The sequence below is a fragment of the Suillus paluster genome (assembly GCF_016628075.1).
Source record: "Suillus paluster strain FC165 chromosome Unknown EDB91scaffold_32, whole genome shotgun sequence".
NCBI classification, from domain to species: Eukaryota; Fungi; Basidiomycota; class Agaricomycetes; order Boletales; family Suillaceae; genus Suillus; species Suillus paluster.
In genome coordinates, this window is record NW_024537592.1 from 141,535 (window position 1) to 163,122 (window position 21,588).

Sequence of the window (21,588 nt, forward strand, 5' to 3'; positions counted from 1 at the left end):
CCTTATTTGGCCTCCAGATCGCCATAGCTGGCATCCACTCAAGAAATGCTATAGCAAGGATAGACGAATGCAGTAAAAGAAGACGTGGACCAACCGGCGTTTAGTGACGGAAGTATCGTTGCTTCTCGAGCTTCTCACTACCGTTACAGGATGGCGTATTATCAGCGGCTCCGAAAAGATCATCCTTCTCTCCCTTATCTCTCACCTGTTCGATGGAGGGACCCCAAACCGATAATCATGGTACTAGCAACGCCATTGACCTTTCACACCACCTATCGGGTGAGGCTAGAGATCGAGTCGCCAATCCACTGAAAGACATCCTGCGGGTGATCAGCGAATGCCCGGTCGCTGATCTCATCAGCATGGCAAATGGTAATCCTGCTGTCATACATAATGATGACATATAGCCAAAAGAATGTTTTCTAGGCGATCCTCATCATTCGTTGTATCCTTTCAGGCAAATTATGTACGAAGTGCCATCTGTGCAGGATGCATCGGATCCAGTCACATCATGGCGTAACAACTCCTGGGCCCGCCCAGATGATACATTCATACAAAGATCAGGAGTGCGCACTATCCTATTCGCGACGCCTTCCCATACTCCCGTGCTGCTGGACTTACAACAGTGCAGAGACGTGCTCACCTGACTTCACGAAGTTGATATTTGCTCCGCCGAATCATCATGTGCTGTTGACATTGGGGAACTCTGATGGCATCACGAAGGTTTATCGCCTTTTGGGGGAGAAGGGAGATCATTTTTTGACTGACGAGTTTTCTTTTCCTAGTCAGCAAAAGTTTTTTGTCGAATCATTGCTCTAAGCTAACCTCGTCGTGCTGTAGGTATGACTAATTCCCCCCTCGCATACGGCGTTAAGTGGGTCGGCATCAAGATGGATTCTGGTGGTATCATTCCTGAGGAGCTGGAAAAAGTCCTCGTCAAATGGGAACGAGGTGAAGTCAGGACGACGGCCTCATGTTCTCTATATCATCCCGTAAGCTTCTAAGCTTCAGTCTGAAAGCGCATCGCATCAATAAAGTTGGATGTATCATCAGGGTTGGCCAGAATCCCACTGGATCAACGCTGAGCGTGGATCGTCGCAAGAAGATCTATGCCATTGCACAGAAATGGGACTTAATTATCATAGAAGATGGTAAATCTACTCAGCGGTGTCATCCGCACGTCGTCTGACATTCTTCTCGCAGATCCTTATTATTTCTTGCAATACGATATACCTCAAACGAGCCGTACGTCTGCAGATCCTGATGAATTTATTCAAGATTTCAGAAGCACCTTGATACCGACATTCTTGTCAATGGATGTCGACGGCCGCGTGCTTCGTATCGACACGTTAGTGCATCCAACAAAACATAGATACCTTTCTGATTGTCTGATCCACTGTCTAAAGGTTCAGCAAAGTGCTTGCCCCCGGAATGCGATTGGGTTGGATTACAAGCAATAAAGCTTTTTCATCAAAAGTTGGCAGATTACACCGATTCGTCGACCCAGCCACCACACGCCTTCGGTCAGATGTTTGTCACCGAGATGCTCGGCGAACATGGCTGGAAAGTCGAGGGCTTCTCTCGGTGGCTGAAAAGCTTACGATTGGACTACCAGAGACGCCGTGATTTCCTCCTCGATGTTTTTCAGCGCGAAGTGGAATCTACCGGTTATGCCAGTGTAAATTGCCCTGAAGCCGGGATGTTTGTTTGGATAGAAGTTTTTTTTGAGAGACATCCTCGTTTTGTTCGCGAGCAGTATTCTGGTGGCTCGCCTGTTGTTGCACAGACGAATACGGAACACCTGCTGAAGGAGCTTTTCGAAAGGTTAATGAATACCCAAGGCGTCGTGTTCATACCATCTTCTACCTTCGCTATACCGGAAAACCCCCTATGGGTGGCAAGCGATGGGCATGTGCCATTGCGCGATGTAAGTGTTACCGAAATCATAGACTCATCAGTACTTTGTTTAACTCGGAGACAGCGAACGAGGTTTCTTCGTGCAACGTTCGGTGGCACTGAGGAGATCATCGAGAAGGGCATGATACGTCTTGGCAAGGGCTTACGAGAATTCTTTCAGGATTAGCAGACGTCGTGTTGATTTCAAGTACAGATATGTGTAGGTAACAGCATTACATGTAGTATATATGAGAATCGTGCATCAATGATAGCGTGAATTGTGATGATAGCATGAATCGTGATCATAAAGGCACATCATCATTCAGGAGTCAACTTCTTTTCGGCGACAAGCCTCCTGAGTTCAGCTGCTCTGTACCAGGTTTTCTAGTATTTTCTAGGTCTCTGCCACCTTCGCGCTAGCGCGGAAATTGTCCATATCTTCTTCATCTTGGGTACGGATTCCTGTAGGCCAAAAGCGACCACAAGGAAGTTGTCAATGGGGACACCAGCATTTCGCATGCAATCCAAAGTACTATTGAAGTACCCTGAAAAATGCTTATAAAACGTGTGTCCGAGTCTGTGTTGGAACACTTACATGCACGTAACTCGTCATCCTCGGGGTATTTACTGGCAGCGGTCATATACGCTCCGGCTCCTTGCCCAAAGCTCAACATCCATCTCCATAGGATTACTGGCGTACCGGGCCATTTAGACATGATATAATCCTAGCATGCCTGTAAAGTAAGGCGATGATAAGCAGAGGACCGGAAGCGTGGGGAGGTAGGGGCATAAGAATGAGCAATTCCAGGAGGGTAGGCAATAAAAGACGATATGAAGTCGGGGTCAGCTGGCTCACGGACACTTATTAAGAACGTATGCTCGAAAATCGCTCCTCTGCTGGACTTCGGAACTTCCTTCCAAATACTTCCCCATTCGATTAAGTCGAGAGCTCGTCTGTAATACCAGCTAGAGGTTCTTGTCTTAAACTGCCGTCGAATGCAGCTCTCATTATCAATAAATCTTATAAGATAGAAATAATCTTAATTGACGCACCGAACAGTCACAGCCAAAGCGGGGCGTACATTATTCCAGCCATTCTCCTTCAAGCGTTTCTGGGCCATTTCTTTGACAGTCTCAAGTCCTTGAAAGTTCCAGGTCTCGCGAGCCGTAGCTTCGAACAAGACCGGACTTCGGCAACTTGAGTACGCGATTCTAGAACAAGATCACCTTGTTTATTGTAAATGCTAATCCAGTTAGCTTCGTTGATATGGAATGCGTGATCGTCATGCATCAACCCATCATTTAAACTCGCCAACCCCTAAAACGTGTTAGTATCAAATTATTGTATGTACGTAAACAACTCTCGCCTCTAGGTTTCCGTAATGCGCAAAACCACCTGGCGCTTCAGGGTGAGGATTTTTTTTTCAACCCCTTTGGCGAATTACCAGCACTCAAACGTTAGCACACCACTCTTTATTGGAAATTTGCAAAGATCATCTCATACATATATGCAATCACCCAAGCCTGAATGAAAGGAGCCCCAACAACTATTCAGCGAGGGCATGCAAGATTACAATTCAAGCTCACACTGCTAGATGGGGTACGGACTTCCCGGAGCTCAGGAAGTATCTCCTCAGCCACTTGCCAAGGAAACTTGCCAGATTGTTGATTGACCCGGAGAGGCTCGATAGGAGGCTGGTCTAAACGCCTACGCACGGCTTTCAAACCGGCAGTTTATTGGCTCTTTGTTGTCGCTCTGCGAGACTTTGATTAGTTTTTGGGAGTGTGTTCAGAGCCTTTTGCCAGACATAAGCGTTTTCTCTCAGTCCGCAGCAGTGTGGACTGGAAGAAAATGCTTATGCCTGGCAGGCAGAAGGCTCAACTGCCTATGATAGTACTAAGTGAGATCATGCTGATGTGGAGAACAAAGGAACTTACGTCTCGACATGCTGCCAGTCGTGACCACCCTTTAGCATGGCACGGATCAAGCTGTGTAGCCTAACGTACGCGTCAGAATTCTAAAGTCCATGTAAGTATACGCCGCAGTAAAAGTACCATACTCGCGTCATCCACAGCTTCTAGATATCTATTTAAAGATCAAAATCAGCAACTGCAGTGCTCACTACTACAGCTTTCATGATCAGCACCACTCCGAATCACCTGTTCAGTGCATGATAGCAAGCTGCATGGTTGGCATACAGAACTGCGTTTTTGTCATTCACAGCAATCGCCTCGACGTAGTCTTGCGTTCAGAACCTTCGTCTTTGAGCTGTGCTGCTGTAGTAGGTTCGGACACTTTTAGAAGCTCTGACTGGTTGCCAAAGTGTGGTGTTGCTGTCCACGCCGATCAGTTAGTAGAAGCGCAATATCAAAAGACGGAGGAATACCTTCGAGAAGCTGATGGGAGAAGCTAACGTGAACTAACGGTTTGCGCAGACCTTTGAGACGGACACAACCGATCGACACGAGGGCATCTGGAGCATTTTTTACGTGTCGGCAACACCAATTGAGTCAAGGTTTGGTCAGATGTTTTACAATGTGATCGATTACAACAGTACAAAGGGTAGTTCCAAAGGAGAGGATGCAAGTAGGTGGTATCGCGTTGGTGAAAGAATTAAAGAATCGGTGAAAGATGAAGAGTAGGTATTGCAAAAAATGAAATGAATTGATTAAAACTACATGCAAGAAGTAAGTAACGAGGGTGTTGAATGATTGATGGATGTATTAGCCTGAATGAATGTGGAAGGCGTCGCCGTGTGAGTGTTCGAAAAGGATGGGCGAAGAAGATTATCAATTATAAGTGACCTGCAAAAGAACAGGGGGTGATTCCATTGATGTAGCACCACTCGCACGATGCGCCGGGACAGCCAAATTGTTCCACGAAGCAAAGAGCAGAGATGCCTTCGATCACCAACCCTTGAATCCGAAGATCCGCATGATCAATCCAAGAATGCCAACTCACTCAGTCGGCGACTCTCTGCATCTTGGATACCCCTAGCCTCAACCAGTATGCTTCCGCGGTTGTGCATCGTCGGACTGACAGCCACACGGGGAGAGGAAAGTTGACTGGAAGCAGTGGACAGATTCGCACTTGACCCTGAATATCTTATGCTCCCAATCACCGAGCGTCGAAGATTGGTGAGCGAGTTAGTGCCGAATCTGGACAGAGAGGTTCCGACTGATGAAGAACGTCTGCGATCGTTCGAATCTGTCGTACGCCGCCGGGATTGGTGCGCCGAGAATGGAGAAGATGAGTTTTCCTTGTCTGGTGAGACCGGTAGGGGTGTATGCGGCTGTGAGGATGACCCTGGAGGCGCGAGATGGGTAGAGAAGGTACAAGAGATTGGGCTCTCAACAAGGACATCGAAGCCCGGGGGGAAAGAGTCCTCAACGGGGGTAGATATGATTATCGGCGGCTGGACATGATGCGGTGGCGGTGACGTTGGAGGCACATGCTCTGCAGGCTCCTCCTGCAGTGCTTCTAGGTGTGAGGATTGGGATAGAGGAGGGACGCTACTGGATATTGAGGATCTTGCCAGGAATGGTATCTCGGCATTAAGGTCCGCGCGAGAACAATCTGAATCACATGTTGAGGTCCGAGGCAGCGATGGAGATGCCGAATGGGATATGAGCGCTACCCCTGATGCCAGCGCACTGAAGTTCGGTATCTGTCTTGGGTGAAATGCAGACCCAGAATCCGAGGCACGTGATTCAGAGGAACGATTTATGGACAACCATTCTTCCTTAATTTTCGATGCCGCACTGGAGCCATTCTCGTGTTGGTCAGGGAGAGGAGTTAGACCCAGGCGCTTATCAGCCTCACGCTCCTGTTCGCTGAGATCTTTCCTAGGCGGAAGTAAGCCACGCTCACGCAGCGCCGCCTCACGGTGCTCGCGAGAGACAAAAGAGTTGGGAAGGGTGGGAGAACGGGGAAGAGCAATGCGGGGTGATCGAGGAGGTCGTGGGGAGTGCTTCACATTAACCGCGGCATGTGCTGGCCGCACGGATGACTTGGGCTGTGAAGGCGAAGCAGTTGCAGGGACGATGATGTGTAGCTTCGAAGTTACACGACGAATCAAGGATGTTTTTCTGTCAGGTGGTGGAGGTAGTAATGATTTATGTATATTTGTAGTTGATCTGTCGAAATTTGGAAAGTCAGCAAGTGAGACCATCGGCTAATGAAATATAATCCGAGATTGGGCCGAATTTGTAAACGAACAAAAAAAGAAAAGTTAGAGTTCCAAGAACATCTATTGCTGCGACCACATGTAACGCCCCACAGTGCCCAAGGAAGGTATTGGCCGGAACTCACGTTAGGAGACCGACAACTTGGTCGGGTGTTACTTCCATTGGTTGCTCGAGATAATGAGTGCTGGACTTTTCATTCACGACTTCGTCATGAAACTGTTTGCTGCTGGTGCCGGTAGGTAATCCGGGGAGGGTCTTCTCATTGTGTTGAACATTCCGGGGTCGGTCTGCGGATTGGCGTGTACTCTTGGGAGTGGTGATGTGGAAACTGATACGATTCTCTACTTGTTGAGGTGAAGACGAACGATCACTGTCGTTCTCGCTAGGGGGAAGTGGTTTGGCGAAAGACTTTGACCTCCAGCGCAGACGAAAGCCATCAAAGCTAACGACAGAGGGCATAATGATCGTCTCGATCGGTCGCCGCCGTATTCAACAAATAAGCTGGGATACGGGGTGTGGGGAATGGTAAACCAGTTTGGTTGTTGGCCCTTTTAAGTGATTCAGCCTGAAAAACACACGGTCGGATAAAAGTGGAGTGCTGGGGATGAGGAGCGTGACCACTTGGCACTTGATTATTGAATTTTACTTTGGAAGAGATCTGTACCCGAAGTGCGTCATAAGGCTAACCATAAACATATTCAGATAGTTACTTACCTGGTCTTATTATTGGGCCATGAACAAGCGTGTTTTCCTGCAGTTGTTCATTATTTTTCCTTGCACGGTTCCGCAACAAAAAGAATTCCACGAGCATTCCATGGGGGTATGAATGGCTTGATCCGGTAAATTTTGATGGTTAGCAAGCGTCGTATGACGTTTGGGAGAAGTCAACGTCAACGTCAACCTCGTTTCCCTCGCATTCAAGCGCCCATATCTCTTACAACTTTCAAAATCCGCTATGATCTCTGGAACAACATCGAGCAGTTAGTGCGGCAAATGCCTATCACTCGCCCCATCTTTCTCTCCGCGTACAATCCCACGTACGTATATTTTTTGCCAAAATGTTTTATTCAAATTCTACGAAAATTTACAACGTCACACCGCGTTTATTTTTATCTAATTATTACAACCTACCATTTTAACTCGACTTAAGCAGCTCACGGAATTTAGGTGAGAAGCTGCCATGGATCGCCGCAAGTCGGACAGCTGAGAACTTTGACCAAAGAGCTCAATAGGTCGGCTTCCATCATTGATCATCCAATGATGTCTGCTTTCACAGCCACAAAGTTCACCGTTGAACCCAGGGGTGCGTGAGGCTCTGCACATGTGCCCAACGTGCAGTATATGGTTGCGATTGACGGGTTGTTACAGCCTGAAACTTCTTCGCTAAGTTCCCTTAATGACAGCGTGGAACTCACATTTCCCGTCTCCTTGTAAGTAGGTACTGACTATATGATAGGTAAATGCGGCTGCAGACGGTCACAAACCTGATTGTCCAATCTCAGTGATTCAGCCACCGCAACATTTAGCTCCGTTTACTGGTCGATCGAGTCCTCCTACCTATCTTATTCAGGTTTCACGAAGCTACTCAAATGAATGTCTGCAGGATCTTAGTCTCACCTCGGTGTTTCCTGCCCTGCCTTGCTTCGTTGACTTGTTGCTATGTAGGCGTGGTGCAGGAGTGGACGATCATTAATGTCCTTCAAGTGGCTTCGTTGCTTGGGTAAGCAGCAAAGAATCTGATATCTAGGCAAGGGGCACTGTTAAACTTGGATGTCAGATAAGATACTGGATATGGATCGCGGATCTCAAGCAATTGCGAAGTCTACATAGGTAAGTTAAAATTATGGGTGTGCTGTTGCCTGGTGCCTCCTCATGGTGCTCATGGTCGCAAGCTCTAGAATGAAATAGGCATTGATCGGGGACCTATAACTGGATTCATCTCCAATTCAGATAGGCCTCTTTCAATCCCGGCAGCCCGAATCAGACTGCCTGCGGGATCATTGTTGTGTATCTGTCAGTTGGAAGCGCGGTTCCCTCTGGCTGAGTACCCGAAGGTGATACCGACCGGCGACGGTTGATACGGTAAAGTAAATACGGCAGCGGAATGGGAAGCGTCGATTTCTATTGCAAAAGGAAGGTTGAGGGTTGAACAGAAGCTTCGCTAATTGAATATCCAGCCTCCGTTCAAGGCCCACATTTGCTTGCAGGCATTTCACATAACTTCATATCCGCACAATCATGGGAAATTTAAGCGCGAAAAGACGAACGGACGGCAGATTCTCAGTTAAGTATGCTGTTGATGAAATAACACTAGCTTGGCAATTCAATGTGGATGTAAGCTGACCCACGAAAAAGTGCCACGAGTCTATGACGGTCCGGGATGGTCCGCTCAATAAGGCAAATGTGGACCGTCGTCTTCGCGATGGACATCTTGAGCCATTCGAATATTCAAGCGCCTTCCTTTGTGCCAACTATGTGATCGATAGAAAGTACTTTCGAAGCCGAGAATCGGAGAAGCTCCACGTCCACGGACTGCATCTTATATTATTCGGAGCTTAGTAGGTTTAAGCGCTTTGCTCTCTTTTTCACTCAGTATGCAGTCCCCAGTGCGTCTGAATGAAAATGCAAGCCCCGATGTCCTGATTCAAATGAAGGTGAGTAACGATCTAGTAAAATGAAGCCGTCCTAACAATTCATCAACGTCGCAGTACGCTTATGGTATGTACATTCTGGCATACGACCGCATGTTTGCATAACTGACACCGAACCTGTCACCGCAGTGGCTTTGGTGGCGTTGTGGGTAGGTAGTGCGGCCAAAATCATTCCGTCTGAAGACTAAAAACTTCTCTGTCAATTGAGGTTTATGACTATGTCACGACATTGGATGAAGAGGTATGTGTATTATTAAAGCAGTAGTAGTATGATCACCGTCGTGTCATCTCATCCAGCTGTCATTTGTTACGAAATCGAGCTGGAGAATAGTCAAATACCTCTATCTCCTCTGTCGATATCTGCCTTTCGTTTATCTAGGCGTAGTTCTGATCCGTGAGTACATTTAAAAGCTGATATACGTTTATCGCGCCCCATTTACCTGACATCGATCCAATCAAGGAACCCTGGAAACCTATCCATCGCTCAGCGTAAGTTACCCGTGTAAGCGCACAGGGGGCGTGGCTCTGACGTTCCTGCGTAGATGTGCCAAACATACTATTCGCTGAATTCATGTAAGTGATCAGGTTGGGCGGGTAGCGCCCGTAATCTGACCTCCATTTCGTCAGATCTCGGTAGTGTCATAGTTTTTGCAGCAGAAAGTATGTATTAGTGGTGCACCGCAGACGATACTGATAATATATATTTAAGGCATATTTTTTGTGCGAACGTACGCCATTTGGGACCGTTCCAAACGGATATTGTGGGCCTTCATCGGCAGTGTTGTTGTAAGGCCTGTGATATCGTTGTGCAGCGCGCTCTTCGCATTGATCTATTGCATTCAGTTTATCCTGACACCAATAATTGCCATTCTCGTGAAGTACAATTCCTCAACAACCGGTAAGTGCCCCTCTTGGTATCCACACAAGCCACATCGTGAACGATCTCGCCCCTTCAGTTACCAGTTCGATCGCCATTGGGATTTCGGGGTGCTCCAAAATAGGTGAAACTACTGCTATACTTTTTGTGTACGTTCTCTTGGTCGTCGCCGAGTTAGGTGAGCCTGAGTCACGTGATATTGTCTGAAATCATCTGATTTGTCGCAGAAATCTTGTGTTTGACATTGTACCGCGCCATCTCTAACTACCAACACGAACGGGGAAGTAGTAACGTGCTTGGAGTTCTTGTGGAGCATAATATATTCTACTTTGTGTGTGGGGTTGGTGGGTTTAATCGTCTCTTTCCTTCAAGGCACCAAGAGTGACGCGTCGTAGTATCTTCTGCTGTGCTCATAGTTGCCATTGCTATCTTCCCTGTCAGTACCTGATCCAAGAGACCGTTGGGGTGTCACTGACTTAATCAATATACAGGCATCATACTCTGATTTAGCGTCCAGGTGGGTGTCAAATTTTGTTACATAACGATTGTACCACGCTCATCGCTCTGGAAGCATTCAAATTACCGCCCATGCTATGCTGGTCACGAGAATGCACCAAGCGCTATGGAGATACAACGAAGACTATGCCCATCCGGATGAATTTTCCCTGACGACGTTCAGCGCTGCTTCACCATCGCGGACTCTATGAAGTTCGGTATGTAAGTAACGCCGTGACTTCATAATGCATCTAGCTCACGAGTATCGCAACAATAAGGAGTCGCACAAACCCTTTGGGTTTTACCCACATGTAAAGCGGGATCGCACTCCTACGAACGTGACATATGATTACTTTCGCCACATCCCATGCAGCCATTATGCATGCTGACACGGGATAACACTCGGATGGGAATGGACGTACAATGTCGTGTTTTACGACTGCCATACATAGTCACAGGCGTGGAAGACCTTGAGTAGCAAAAGGTTTGCTACTTTGGTTACAGCCCCGTAGATTGCAAGCCATCAGACGTAGGCTCAGTTAATCTCAGATGATTTGATCTCTCCATTTCATGGCGTCATCTTGGGGCTGGTGTTTATTTGGTGAGCTCGGACCTGTGTAGAGGACATTGAGATGTAATGAAGGGGGAAATCAAATATCCCAACCGCGGACATGGCTGCGAATACGGAAGTCCCAGCTGAAGGATTTGCCTGTCCTAATCAAGTTCTCGTCTGCATGGTTGCGGTACCGGTACGTACTCCGCTGGCACACCATTTCGGAGAGCTGATTAGCCTGTTCAGTGGTGGATAATTCATTCACAACGTCTGAGGTCAGTCGCAAAGAGAGCATCCTTCACACCGTCACATTACTGGTGTAGGAGGAGGCCCAAGATTGGGAGTGCGCCTCACAGGCACGGAAATAGATATTCGACGTAATTGGTAGTGTGAATGATGGCGTAAAAGAGTATAGCAGACGTGAATTCGCACTGGTCGACACACCATTATTGTATTCTCGCGAGTAAATTCACGGTATTGAGTCAAGGCGATGAAAGGATACTCTCCGACGGCTGGCCTAATATACATGTATGGCAGTCGATATATTGTGATATAATAAAATGACTGTTACGAATCGAGCGATTGTCAATGAAAGGCATGCGAGCAATGAAGTGAAATTACCTGTCTATGATTCTAGCCCAACCACCAATTACTCTACTCGTCCTCATAGCCTTGTACAGACCTTCGCTGTCGTTTTGGCACTGAAGAGAAGAGCCGTGTTTAGAACAGCACGATGCGGACCAAAACTGGATAGGCAAGGACGTACCAGGAAATGTGGTAGGTATAGGCTCCGCGGGAGTATATCCGAGCCAATTCCTCCTGACTGCAGGCACAGTCAGAGCAAGAGCTGGTCCCGCAAGTCCGAGGACGCAAGAGTAAAAGATGACTGGTTGTTCATGTGCGAGGTATTGCTAGGGAGTGTCGGCCGAGAATATCAATGTTTCAGGTCGAACTTTACATACCAGATGTCTGTAGCCCCTTCGGAAAGGGGACAAAATAGACGCCATTGGAATAGAATAATGCGGGCACCAGCTTTCGAGTGGGCCTGCTGCACTTAGGTTCGGAAGATGCGGTCGTATTGTTTGTGCGTATTGTGTGAAAGCTTTAGAAATAAACATAGATAAACAACCATTCCCAGTAATTTATGTGTGCAGTCCATAGCTGGCTGATAGTTTCTCATGGCAGGCAATGCCCAGACATGTCCAGGTAATAATACGCAACTCCTTTGTTTCTGCCGGCGGATTTACGGTTCTGACATCCACGAACTGAGTTTCATCTCGGAATTACACCTGAGTCACCGATCCCGCCTGACATCTTCCTAAAGATGCCCGAGGCTTCGCAGTAGATCTTATATATACGTATACCAGGCCTAATCCACGCATCGAGATGCCACTCGGCAGACTCACAGCTTGCTGACGTGCGACTCAAGTCTGTGAGCATCACGTCAGAGCCCGGACCTGGGTTCGAAGCACAGAAAGACAGGACATACTGTGTGAAAATGAACATAACACTTATGAAAGCCTTAACCTCCCGAAGGGTCAGTTTTCCGTGGTTTTTTCGATGATGTCAAGCTTGAAGATCCGCGGAAAGTGACCGTAAACCACGAAGAATATTCCTCAGGAATATTCCAGTCAAATCTTTCTGATGTTGTGCGCCTTGGTTCTTTCGTGATGACGAGGGAGGCGACGTCAGATATGCACCTGTTTAGCGGCCTTACGCTCCTTTATAGCCGCTACTGATCCAGACGATATGTGAGCTTCGAGTGCTGCAATAGCCCATCCAAGGCTAGCTTCTTTCCGCCTTTGCCGTCCTTGCACACGTACAAGTGCCGTCCCCCACGTGACAATCTTGAATTTGTCGACTCCACCATGCATGGTGGCAATGTTGTATTGCAATTAACGCTCCTCGTTCTTCATGCCCGCGGTAACTTGGTCTACTCGGCGCTTGGCAGCTACAATGGCTTGATCCACATTATTCTGCTCGTCAGCGACCTCGTGCATCGCATCGACCATCTTGGCCGCATAGTAGTGCCATTCGTAACGCTCGGGCTCGGCTTTCTTCAGCATAGCTTAGTCGACCTTGTCGTGGAGAGCCTGAATTTCGCAGTTGTGCCTGCTGATGAGTTGATTCGCAGAGTCCCTGACGCCCTGATTAGTTATTCCTGTCCAAGCCGCTTTGCTGGCGTCGAGGTCCCCTTGTATTGGTCGACGCCCGCGAGTATTGCTTTCTGTTCGGCCTCCTGATGATCATGACCCAGATTGCGCAATCCTTCTGTCACGGAGTAAGCTGTCCAGGTACTGACAGCGCGAGAACGCCTATGGCGAGGGGACTTGTTGACACCGCTGGGACACGATTGCAGCGGATCGAAGAGAAGATAACAATGCACAGCAAGTGCCTGCAGGGTACCGGGCGAATATAAGTTGCGGACAGAATGGTAGTACTATATTGCAGTATCTTGGGTCTAGAATCCCTGTGTAGAACACAATCGCGAACGATCTGTGCAGGAACGAGCGCGGTGGGAGTACCATACTTACTGCAGGTGTTTAATTATGGGTCTGAACAGTTCCTATGAAAAGCTAGCATTCAAGGGGTCAGAAAGGCGGCCAGATAACATTGACCACAACACGGACCTGTCCATCACCGGGCTTATCACTAGCCCACGAGTAAGGCACTGAACACGAGGTGAACGCAGTACCTTGAAAGTAAGCGCCCCAGTAAATTTGGGACGGGAGCATGTGCTCGCTCATGGTCGTCTCTTGAATTGAGATTTCCACATTGTTCTGCTCTCCAACCGTTCGAATCTGGATTAAAAGCGGTGCGGTACCGTCCTCTGATAAACAGCTGTTACATATAGAGATTGCACGAGGCAGAAGATATATTCCTTCTGCTCCCTATAGTTGAGCTTTACGCTGATCGCTAAACATCCGCGTCAAACCAAGCGGGCAATATGATCCTCTGCCTGTGGGGATGACGGTTACGGCGTAAATTGAGCATGATGTCAAACACGTCCTTGGACACACTGCAGGATGCGATATTGGGGAAGCGTCCTGAGCTCGTTAATCCAGTGGACGTTCGCGCTCATGCGGGCCCCGACCCTGTTTAATACTGACAGCACCAGCATTCCGCGGCAATATGCACCGATTCTCTCTTCCTCCTGGTGAAGTTGGGTTTAACTTTCCAAGTTGTTCGATGGCACGGAGATTCTTCCTGCCATTCTCATTCGATGTCCCTGTTGGTCAATTTCCTGTGACAGGTATTGTTTGAGTTGGAGCTTGGGATGATGGAAGTACTTGACGGAAAGGTGATGGCCCACAATTGGAGTCGTGGTTTCTGGGGTCCTATACCACCTCTGCAAAGATCCTCTCGCATATCCATTGATCGCGACTTTCAAAATGGGTCGAGCGCGCGCGAAAGCTAAGAAGTCTGCACCCATCGTGACAAGCTCATCGCAATCATCCTCAAGCTCAGCAACACCAGCCATTTCTGCACTCATTGACAAGGCTCAAGAGTTCATCATACAGTGCAACTTCCCTTTGGCACGCAAATTCATCGAGCGTGTTCTCGCAAGGAACGATGGGTCGGTGAACGAAAAAAATCAGGCGAGGGAGATGATGGGTGTCGTTCTCCTCGAAACAGGGGAAGTGGATGAAGCAAGAGAGGTAAGTAGGAACTGTTGCTCGCCTTGTATCATGAACCTGATCATTTACTTGCCCTTAGTTATTCCTAACGTTGCTTCCACCGCATCCAACAGCTCCTACACCCCCACCACCCTCAGCGCACCTTTATCTTGCTCAACTATCTGCCGATCCGCATACCGCTTTGAATCACTACCAGGCAGCTATCGACATACTTCAGACACAACTCAAGGGCAAGGCACCTTCACCCATACAGGAAAATGAACAGGACGAAGGAGAGGATGAGGTGAAAAGTAATATCGTGAGGGCTTATATCGGAATGGTCGAGTTATGGATGGACCCTGAATATGATCTATGGTGCGTCCTCAATTTACTTATCACAAAGCCTTCGTGAAAGAGTTGACCTATTTCGGATAACAGCTTTGATCCTGCTGCATCATCAACGTGTGATCTCCTTCTGGCAAATGCTCTACAGGTTGATCCATATAACCTCGAGGCTCTGCAATCCCTTGCTAGCGTTCGCCTCAGTCAAGAAAAAACGGAGGAGGCACTTGCTGCACTTCTCACTTTCCCACCGTCCTCACCAGATGCGCCTCCTGCGCATAATCAAGCTTTAGTTGCTGCTCTTCCTCTTTCTGTGCGGCTTGCGCGCGCCAAGCTGCTTCTGGAGTGTGGCGCTTACCACGATGCTCTCGATGTTTTGGAAAATGTTCTTGCGTCTGATGATACCTCAGTAGAAGGCTGGTACCTCATGGGGTGGGGGTGGTGGCTGGTAGCTGAACGCCGGAAAGAAGGAGGCGAAGTAGAAGGAAGCGAGGGCCTTACATGGGAGGATATAGCCAGAGACTCGAGGGACTGCTTAGAAACTTGCCGAACGGTAGGTCTGCCTCGTTCCTACGCATTTTCCCTTGCAAGCTCTACTAGAAAACCTCCTTTCATTTCTTACTGGTTAATATCTCAGTGCTGACATTTTTCGATATAGTTGCACGAGTCACAGTCAGATCCAGACACGCCTATATTAGAACACGTCCAAGAACTCCTTGGAACTCTCGATGCGCTGGGTATCCTGCCCTCCCCGATCCAGGACGACGAAGAGGGCGACGGGGATGACTGGGAGGATGCCAGCGATGACGAGGACGTTGAAATGTCATAACACGATGTCCCTACTTGTGGCTCGAGTCAACCCTCAAAGTCTAACCAGCACAAATACTCCTCGCCATGAAGAACACATCTGATCGATCATTTATCATTCACTGCATTGAGCGATAGCCTTAACGGCTGCCCGCATAACAATCTACTTGGCTCGTTCAGGATTTCTAGAAATACTTGCAACTTTCTCGCCGCGTGCAGTGCTCTGTAAGTATATAAATACTTCAAAGATCATCAGATTGTACACAAACCTGATGTGCTTGGATGGATGTTGTGTTGTGTTGCGATTTGCACAAGATTCATGTCTCTAGAAACAGCCGTAATGTCGTTCGGCATTTTGGTTTAGTGGCCACTAACAACCGATAGTTATTCCCTCTGCGTGGTACGCAGGGCAGTCCACCTGCTGTGCATGCGGGTGTTCTTATCGAGGTGTCAAGTGCGAGGTGCTCAAGGCGCTCGGCGGGGCAACCTCCACGTTACAGAACGAACCCTTGACTTTGACCCTCCGTTACGACGGTGGAACCATCGAACTGCTGTGTCCTGCTCGTGATATCGCTAGCGTGATAGATATCCCGCAGGGAATTCTTTGCTGTATCTCTCTAATACGCTCATAATGGTCTAGCGTATATGGCCCGGGTCAAGTTACCGACGAAGGTCAGTGAAAGCGAAACACAATGACTATTTATGATTTTAGCTTGTCTAATTGGAAGAACAAGCTTCCTGTGTGGTCATGTGGTTGTGAGGGCTATCTTTTATCTCCCATGACCTCTCATTTATGTTTCGACCCAGAAATAGTGTGATGCATTCGATGCCAATCACGTATCATGAAACGAGATCTAGAAAATCTATACATCACCATCACCTGAACACGATGCATTACGTTCGTGGGTTTTGTGTGCGATTCGCCCTACGCTATTTTTATGCATCCTTGCGATAACTGAGGCAGAGAGCGAGGGGGTGCGCGTGAGCCAAGGGATGCTGAGAACGAGGAGGAGTATGGTGATTAGGTATTGATTGGTGACCTTGGAAGCGTTTCAGAGCGATTTTCGCAGTCCAGCTGCGACAGGTGAGGTATCTGCTTGCTCGGTTTCAACCTGTTCTATTTTTCGTGTCTGACTTTCCTGGTGTCATGCTGACAGGATGGGACCTTGTTATGAGACTTCGGAGGAGCTCTTACGCTCCTAAGCACACGCCAGCGGGGCACATAGAGTGCCGATGCTCATCGAGACCGCAGGCATTGTCTATGGTCACATCACGCCTATACCGGTGGTAGACTGATGACTGCATGATTTTACTCACGGGGCTCCTGAATTAATGCAAGCAGAGCAGAATATTTCGAGAATGACGCAACTCCGCAACATCACAGACAACTTTTCGACAAGTTTCCCGGTGCTCAAACATTCCCTGTGCGTGACACTGCTTCGTAAGTCCATGACCCACAATCTACTCTGATTCAATCGAGGATTCCCACTTTTTACTTGATTTCACACTGCAATCCTTAGTTCAGTCAATTCAGGGCCTTGAAGCAGGAACGAGTATTCATCTGCATCATGCCGATTTTGGCGATACACGTGCCGGATGGTGACATATCTAGCACGAACGCCATCGTTATACGTTCACCAAGTTCCCCACTCACTCACACCCGTCCCTTGAATATGACCCTAGTTTCAAATGATCTCAGCTGGTGGCCACTAATCAATTTTTCACAGCTATTTTACAGGTTTGTGGAGAGACAGTGGTGTATATGGTGTCTTGGTCTAACCTTCACTGCGGTTTTACAGTTGCTGGCTGTGCTGCGGTGGTATACGATTGGGGTGAGTGAAATAGTATTATAGAGCCATTGATATCCTTATGTTATTTCCAGTACTGACATTCGCACAAGAAGTGAGATGATGCCATTACGGGAGTAACTATCTCAACTAAGAATGGTTTTGTGCTAGGTTGAACTGGTCTGGGTGAGCAGACTCTCCCATACTCGAGTGTTAGAACACAACGGGGTAATTTCGGCGCAGAGGCAACGCTTGTCCCTGATGACTATTGTATATCTCAGTGTGCGTAGCTTGCATTATAAGCGAGGTTGGCTAGTGCTGATCGCAAAATGTTCTAGATACAATACATCAGAATACCATATTCTGTGTACGTTTTCAGGGCCAGCATAACATTGGCGCTATGCTAATAAGCCGTGTCTCACAACCAGTATGTTCATGATGGGCATGTCTCCTTGCATACATTGTGTTTGTTTCTTCTGACCGACGGCATACAGACAGTCTTCCACCAGTCTCGGTGACAGATGCAGTGAGTTTTCTGCGCTGATGCTTGCCCTTTCCGTCTACTTGACCGCACTCCTATGTAGGGGTGAGTGAGGTTCCTGGCCAGCTTGTTGGTTCGCTATAATAATTAAAATAGGTGTGAGTATCATCGGGGTTTGACATGGGATAATCACTGATTGAGTGTTTCAGGCTATGGTATGTTCTCTGCAATAAATTGGACGGATGTGGTCATGGCCGCCGCGCTGGGCGGTGAGTTGCCGAGTTGCAATACCTCAGTCACAGATACAGTTCAAGGGCAAGGCACCTTCAACCCCAGTAAGATGAACAAGACGAGGCAGAGGACGAGGTGGCAAGGAATATCGACATGGTTCGTGTCGTCGATGGTTGTTTGGAATCCAAACAACCACCGACACGAACCATTACGATATTGAACTTTGGATGAACCTGGGTATGATCAATGCTACGTGGTGCATCCTCTATTTATTTATCAAAAAGCCGTTAATGCGATCGTGAACATCCACATGATAGCTTTGCTCCTGATGCACCGACAGCCTACGATTCCCTTTGGGCAACTGCTGTACAAATCGACCCGTTCAATCTCTTGCCAGTGCTTGCCTCAGTCAAATAAAAATCAGAGGAGGCGCGCTCTGATGTGTTGGGAAATTATACCCGCATCTGATGATAGAATAGAAGGCTGGTATTCTATAACAGCCAGAGAATCAAAGGGTGAGTTCACTTTTTTTTGTCCTTAAAAGGCCTTCTAAGACGTTTGCGCAACGTCTGTTCATTTCTTACGGGTTGCCATCTCAGTGCTAAAATTCCATGTAGATCCAGTCAGATCCAGTCACGCTTCTATCAGCACACGTCGAAGAACCCCTTGGGACCCTAGATTCCCTGGGCATCCAGTCCTCTACAGCCGAGGATGATGAAGAGGGCGACAAAGACAGTTGAGAGGATGCCATCGACGACGAGGACATATGTTTCCTACTCGTTCGAAAATGTATCACTCTACCCTACACGCGCGAATACTCCTGGGTTCTCGCTATAATGGGCGCGACAGCCTTTTCTGTAGGTGTTCATAGCCGGCTGAAGCTCGAAGCCAACAGAGTTGGCGCAGCATAAACAATGACGTTGGACTAGGGGTTCCAAGGGCAAGGTCACGCACCGAGAGCTCTCTCGGCCATTTCCGTAGCTTAGTCAGCACATGGGTCAGGCGTTAGCATGTTCGTAGTGTAGCATCATCAAATCTCAGTCGATCCGCGCATCATCTAGGTCTCAGGCATTCGGCACTACTCCAACGTGGGCTTGCTGGTGTTGTCGTTGCAGGAGGAAGGCCCTAGGTCTGGGTAGCGCTCTCAGCTAGGTGTACAAATAAAAACCATTGGACACTCCGGTCCCAAGTAATTTTCCATCTTATCTGCGGCGAACAAGGCGGCTCCAAGATAGCCTATATGTAGTCAAATCAACTCTTCTGGGGAGGTACCTCCAGTGAGTCAGTAGGTCGAATCCAGCAGAAGCAAACATCCGTGATGTTGTATTCCGCCTGCACGGACTTCACACCTTCAGTGAGCTCATCACGAAGTTTGATCATTGATGTGTGACTGGAAACCCAGGCTAAGCTGTATATATGCGATTGTTTCTGATTCGCCGACCTATGCGCGCGAGATGAAACGTTACTCTTTGTATTTTGACTATCCGTATGCGAGGTGGAACCATCAAACTACGGCGTAGCTTTCATAGCCTGCCTATGATATTGCTGAGCGCTGAGTTTTGCTGAGCGTGATGGGTTCTTTGCTGATGATAATTGATCTTCCGAGTTATCTTACGCTCACAGCTCTCTCGTGTACACCAGCTCGATTCGGGACAGAAAAAGATCACGACATACAATGGCCATCGACATGAGCTTGTGCAATTAGAAGAATCAGAAGTCAGACTTCCTGTGTAATTTTGCGGGCCTACAGGTGCGTCCGATTCTTCTTGTCTCCCTCTCATTTCCGTGTTGACCTAGATATGGCATGGCGTCGTACACTCAACTGATATCGATCACGGATTATGAACGAGGATGGTTGTGTGATGCATCACAATCGCATCAACTGCGCGATGCATCGAGTGTAGTGCGTTTTGCATGAATCACTTCACACCCATCATTCTTGGCATCATCCTTGTCATATGATAGCCCGATGACCGAGGGAGGAGATGCGCGCGAGGCGGCGGATATGTTGTTAACGAGGAGGAATGGTGGGCATTGAGGGGTCTGGAGGAGTATTGGCAGCCCGGGAGGGACATGTATGTTACATTTGGTTCGTATCGACTCATTCTGTTTTTCTTGTCTCATGTCCCGGTGCCATACTGACAGCATGGAAGGGACCTTGTTCAGAGACCTCTGAGGAGCTGTTACGTCCACTGCGTTCGGTCAGCATGGTCGAGAGAGAGCAGATGGCTTCGTGGAGAATGACCATTGAGAAGGCAGGGTTTCAGCTTGTTGATGATAATCACTTCATGCTGAGACCCATGCTAGATATCACCCATGTAACTCCTGAATCGGCGATGCAAGCGTGGCAAGAACATCTCGAGAATGGCATTGGAAAAAGCTCCCAACATCACGAACAACTTTTCAAACTGTCCCGATCTGCAAACATCCGTCGTGCGTGACACAGGTCTGTAGATCCTCGGCTCAAATTCCAACTCAATTCAAATCGAGGACTTCCACTGTCTATTTGATTTCGAACCGCAATCCCTACATCGGTTCAGCGAGGGCCTTGAGGCAAGAACGATTATTCCTCCCCATCATGCCGATTTTGGCGACACAAGTGCCGGATGGCAGTATATAATACTGTTGTGACATGTCCACTAAGTTCTCCCACTCACTCACTCACTCACTCACTCCCACCCCTCGAATATGACCATAGTCTCAAACAATCCCCGCTTGTGGCCAGTAGCAAATTCGGGTCGTTTTTTCAGCTATTTTTTTTAGGTTCGTGGAGGTCCAGTCGGATGATGTTGGTAATGACTTGATCTAACCTTGACTGGGTTTCGCAGTTTCAGCCTGTGCAGCCGTGACATACGATTGGGGTAAGCGAAATAGTATTAAAGAACCATTGATGTCCTTATTGTATTGCTAGCACTGACACTCGGACAGGAGGTAGGTTGATGCCATTACCGGAACAGCCATCTTGCTAAAGATGGTGTTATAGATTGAATTTACCTGCTAAGCAGAGTTACATATAACAGGATGATACAATTAATCCGGGGCAGAGACAACGCTGGTCCCTGATGACGATTCTATATCTCACTGTACGTGGGTTGTATTATAAGCGCAGTCGGCTAGTTGTGCTGACGTCAAAATATTCTAGGTGCGCTACATTGGAATACCTTACATTGTGCATGTTTGCAAGGCTAGCAAGGAAGCGATGTGCTAATAAGCTTTCTCTTGCGATCAGTACTTACTTGCTGCGTATGTCTCAATATGCACTGTGATCGTTTTCTCTGATCGGCGACACACAGAAAATGTTCCGTCAGTCCCGGTGACGGATGCGGTGAGTAATGAATCTACTTGTCGTTCCAGTCCAATCAACTTCCTCCTATGTAGGGGTGAGTGCAATGCCTAACCAGCTTCTTGGTTCAATATAATGACTACACAGGTGTGAGTTTCATGAGAGCGTTCGATCCTACGAGAATGATCACCATGACTAATTCATTATTTCAGGCTATATCATGAACTCTAACTCCGCATTAAATTGGACAGATGTGGTTATAACTGCCATGCTAGGTGGTGAGCTACCCATGGCTGCAGTATCTCAGTGATACTCAACGGAAACGTCATGCAAGTCATTTAATTACTCGGTTACATGCGATGTATCATGGATCCAGAAAG

The 21,588-nt window shown here is 47.9% G+C and overlaps 7 protein-coding genes across 7 annotated transcripts; 4 read left to right on the forward strand and 3 right to left on the reverse strand.

Annotated features, from left to right (window-relative positions):
* Positions 1-212: 212 nt before the first annotated feature.
* EDB91DRAFT_1237744 (pyridoxal phosphate-dependent transferase) lies at positions 213-2,083 on the forward strand (the record flags this gene model as incomplete). Its single annotated transcript, XM_041321623.1, has 8 exons — positions 213-372; positions 427-503; positions 541-784; positions 841-951; positions 1,020-1,151; positions 1,204-1,352; positions 1,418-1,927; positions 1,982-2,083. 8 exons carry the CDS (start codon positions 213-215, stop codon positions 2,081-2,083), a joined length of 1,485 nt encoding a protein of 494 aa, XP_041176339.1.
* Positions 2,084-2,280: 197 nt separating this feature from the next.
* EDB91DRAFT_1249284 (uncharacterized protein) lies at positions 2,281-2,612 on the reverse strand (the record flags this gene model as incomplete). The annotated part of the gene is made up of 2 exons (XM_041323051.1): positions 2,281-2,441; positions 2,492-2,612. The coding sequence occupies 2 exons, from the start codon at positions 2,610-2,612 to the stop codon at positions 2,281-2,283; spliced, it is 282 nt and encodes a 93-aa protein (XP_041176340.1).
* Positions 2,613-4,835: 2,223 nt separating this feature from the next.
* On the reverse strand, positions 4,836-6,543 carry EDB91DRAFT_1249285 (uncharacterized protein; the record flags this gene model as incomplete). Its single annotated transcript, XM_041323052.1, has 2 exons — positions 4,836-6,033; positions 6,209-6,543. 2 exons carry the CDS (start codon positions 6,541-6,543, stop codon positions 4,836-4,838), a joined length of 1,533 nt encoding a protein of 510 aa, XP_041176341.1.
* A 2,104-nt stretch (positions 6,544-8,647) lies between these two features.
* EDB91DRAFT_456337 (uncharacterized protein) lies at positions 8,648-10,577 on the forward strand. Its single transcript, XM_041327318.1, has 16 exons — positions 8,648-8,738; positions 8,793-8,802; positions 8,865-8,884; positions 8,944-8,976; positions 9,033-9,129; positions 9,196-9,224; positions 9,278-9,308; positions 9,363-9,395; positions 9,445-9,521; positions 9,579-9,633; positions 9,692-9,790; positions 9,840-9,956; positions 10,008-10,048; positions 10,104-10,129; positions 10,184-10,329; positions 10,386-10,577. The coding sequence occupies exons 1-15, from the start codon at positions 8,679-8,681 to the stop codon at positions 10,317-10,319; spliced, it is 864 nt and encodes a 287-aa protein (XP_041176342.1). The 5' UTR covers positions 8,648-8,678; the 3' UTR covers positions 10,320-10,329; positions 10,386-10,577.
* Positions 10,578-11,106: 529 nt separating this feature from the next.
* EDB91DRAFT_456331 (uncharacterized protein) lies at positions 11,107-12,153 on the reverse strand. The gene is made up of 4 exons (XM_041327317.1): positions 11,623-12,153; positions 11,427-11,571; positions 11,282-11,361; positions 11,107-11,224 (listed from the first exon to the last, which is right to left on the reverse strand). Exons 1-3 carry the CDS (start codon positions 11,776-11,778, stop codon positions 11,315-11,317), a joined length of 348 nt encoding a protein of 115 aa, XP_041176343.1. The 5' UTR covers positions 11,779-12,153; the 3' UTR covers positions 11,107-11,224; positions 11,282-11,314.
* A 375-nt stretch (positions 12,154-12,528) lies between these two features.
* On the forward strand, positions 12,529-12,903 carry EDB91DRAFT_1249287 (uncharacterized protein; the record flags this gene model as incomplete). The annotated part of the gene is made up of 1 exon (XM_041323053.1): positions 12,529-12,903. One exon carries the CDS (start codon positions 12,529-12,531, stop codon positions 12,901-12,903), a length of 375 nt encoding a protein of 124 aa, XP_041176344.1.
* Positions 12,904-14,052: 1,149 nt separating this feature from the next.
* EDB91DRAFT_1237746 (uncharacterized protein) lies at positions 14,053-15,448 on the forward strand (the record flags this gene model as incomplete). The annotated part of the gene is made up of 4 exons (XM_041321624.1): positions 14,053-14,319; positions 14,378-14,652; positions 14,716-15,172; positions 15,278-15,448. 4 exons carry the CDS (start codon positions 14,053-14,055, stop codon positions 15,446-15,448), a joined length of 1,170 nt encoding a protein of 389 aa, XP_041176345.1.
* Positions 15,449-21,588: the final 6,140 nt, after the last annotated feature.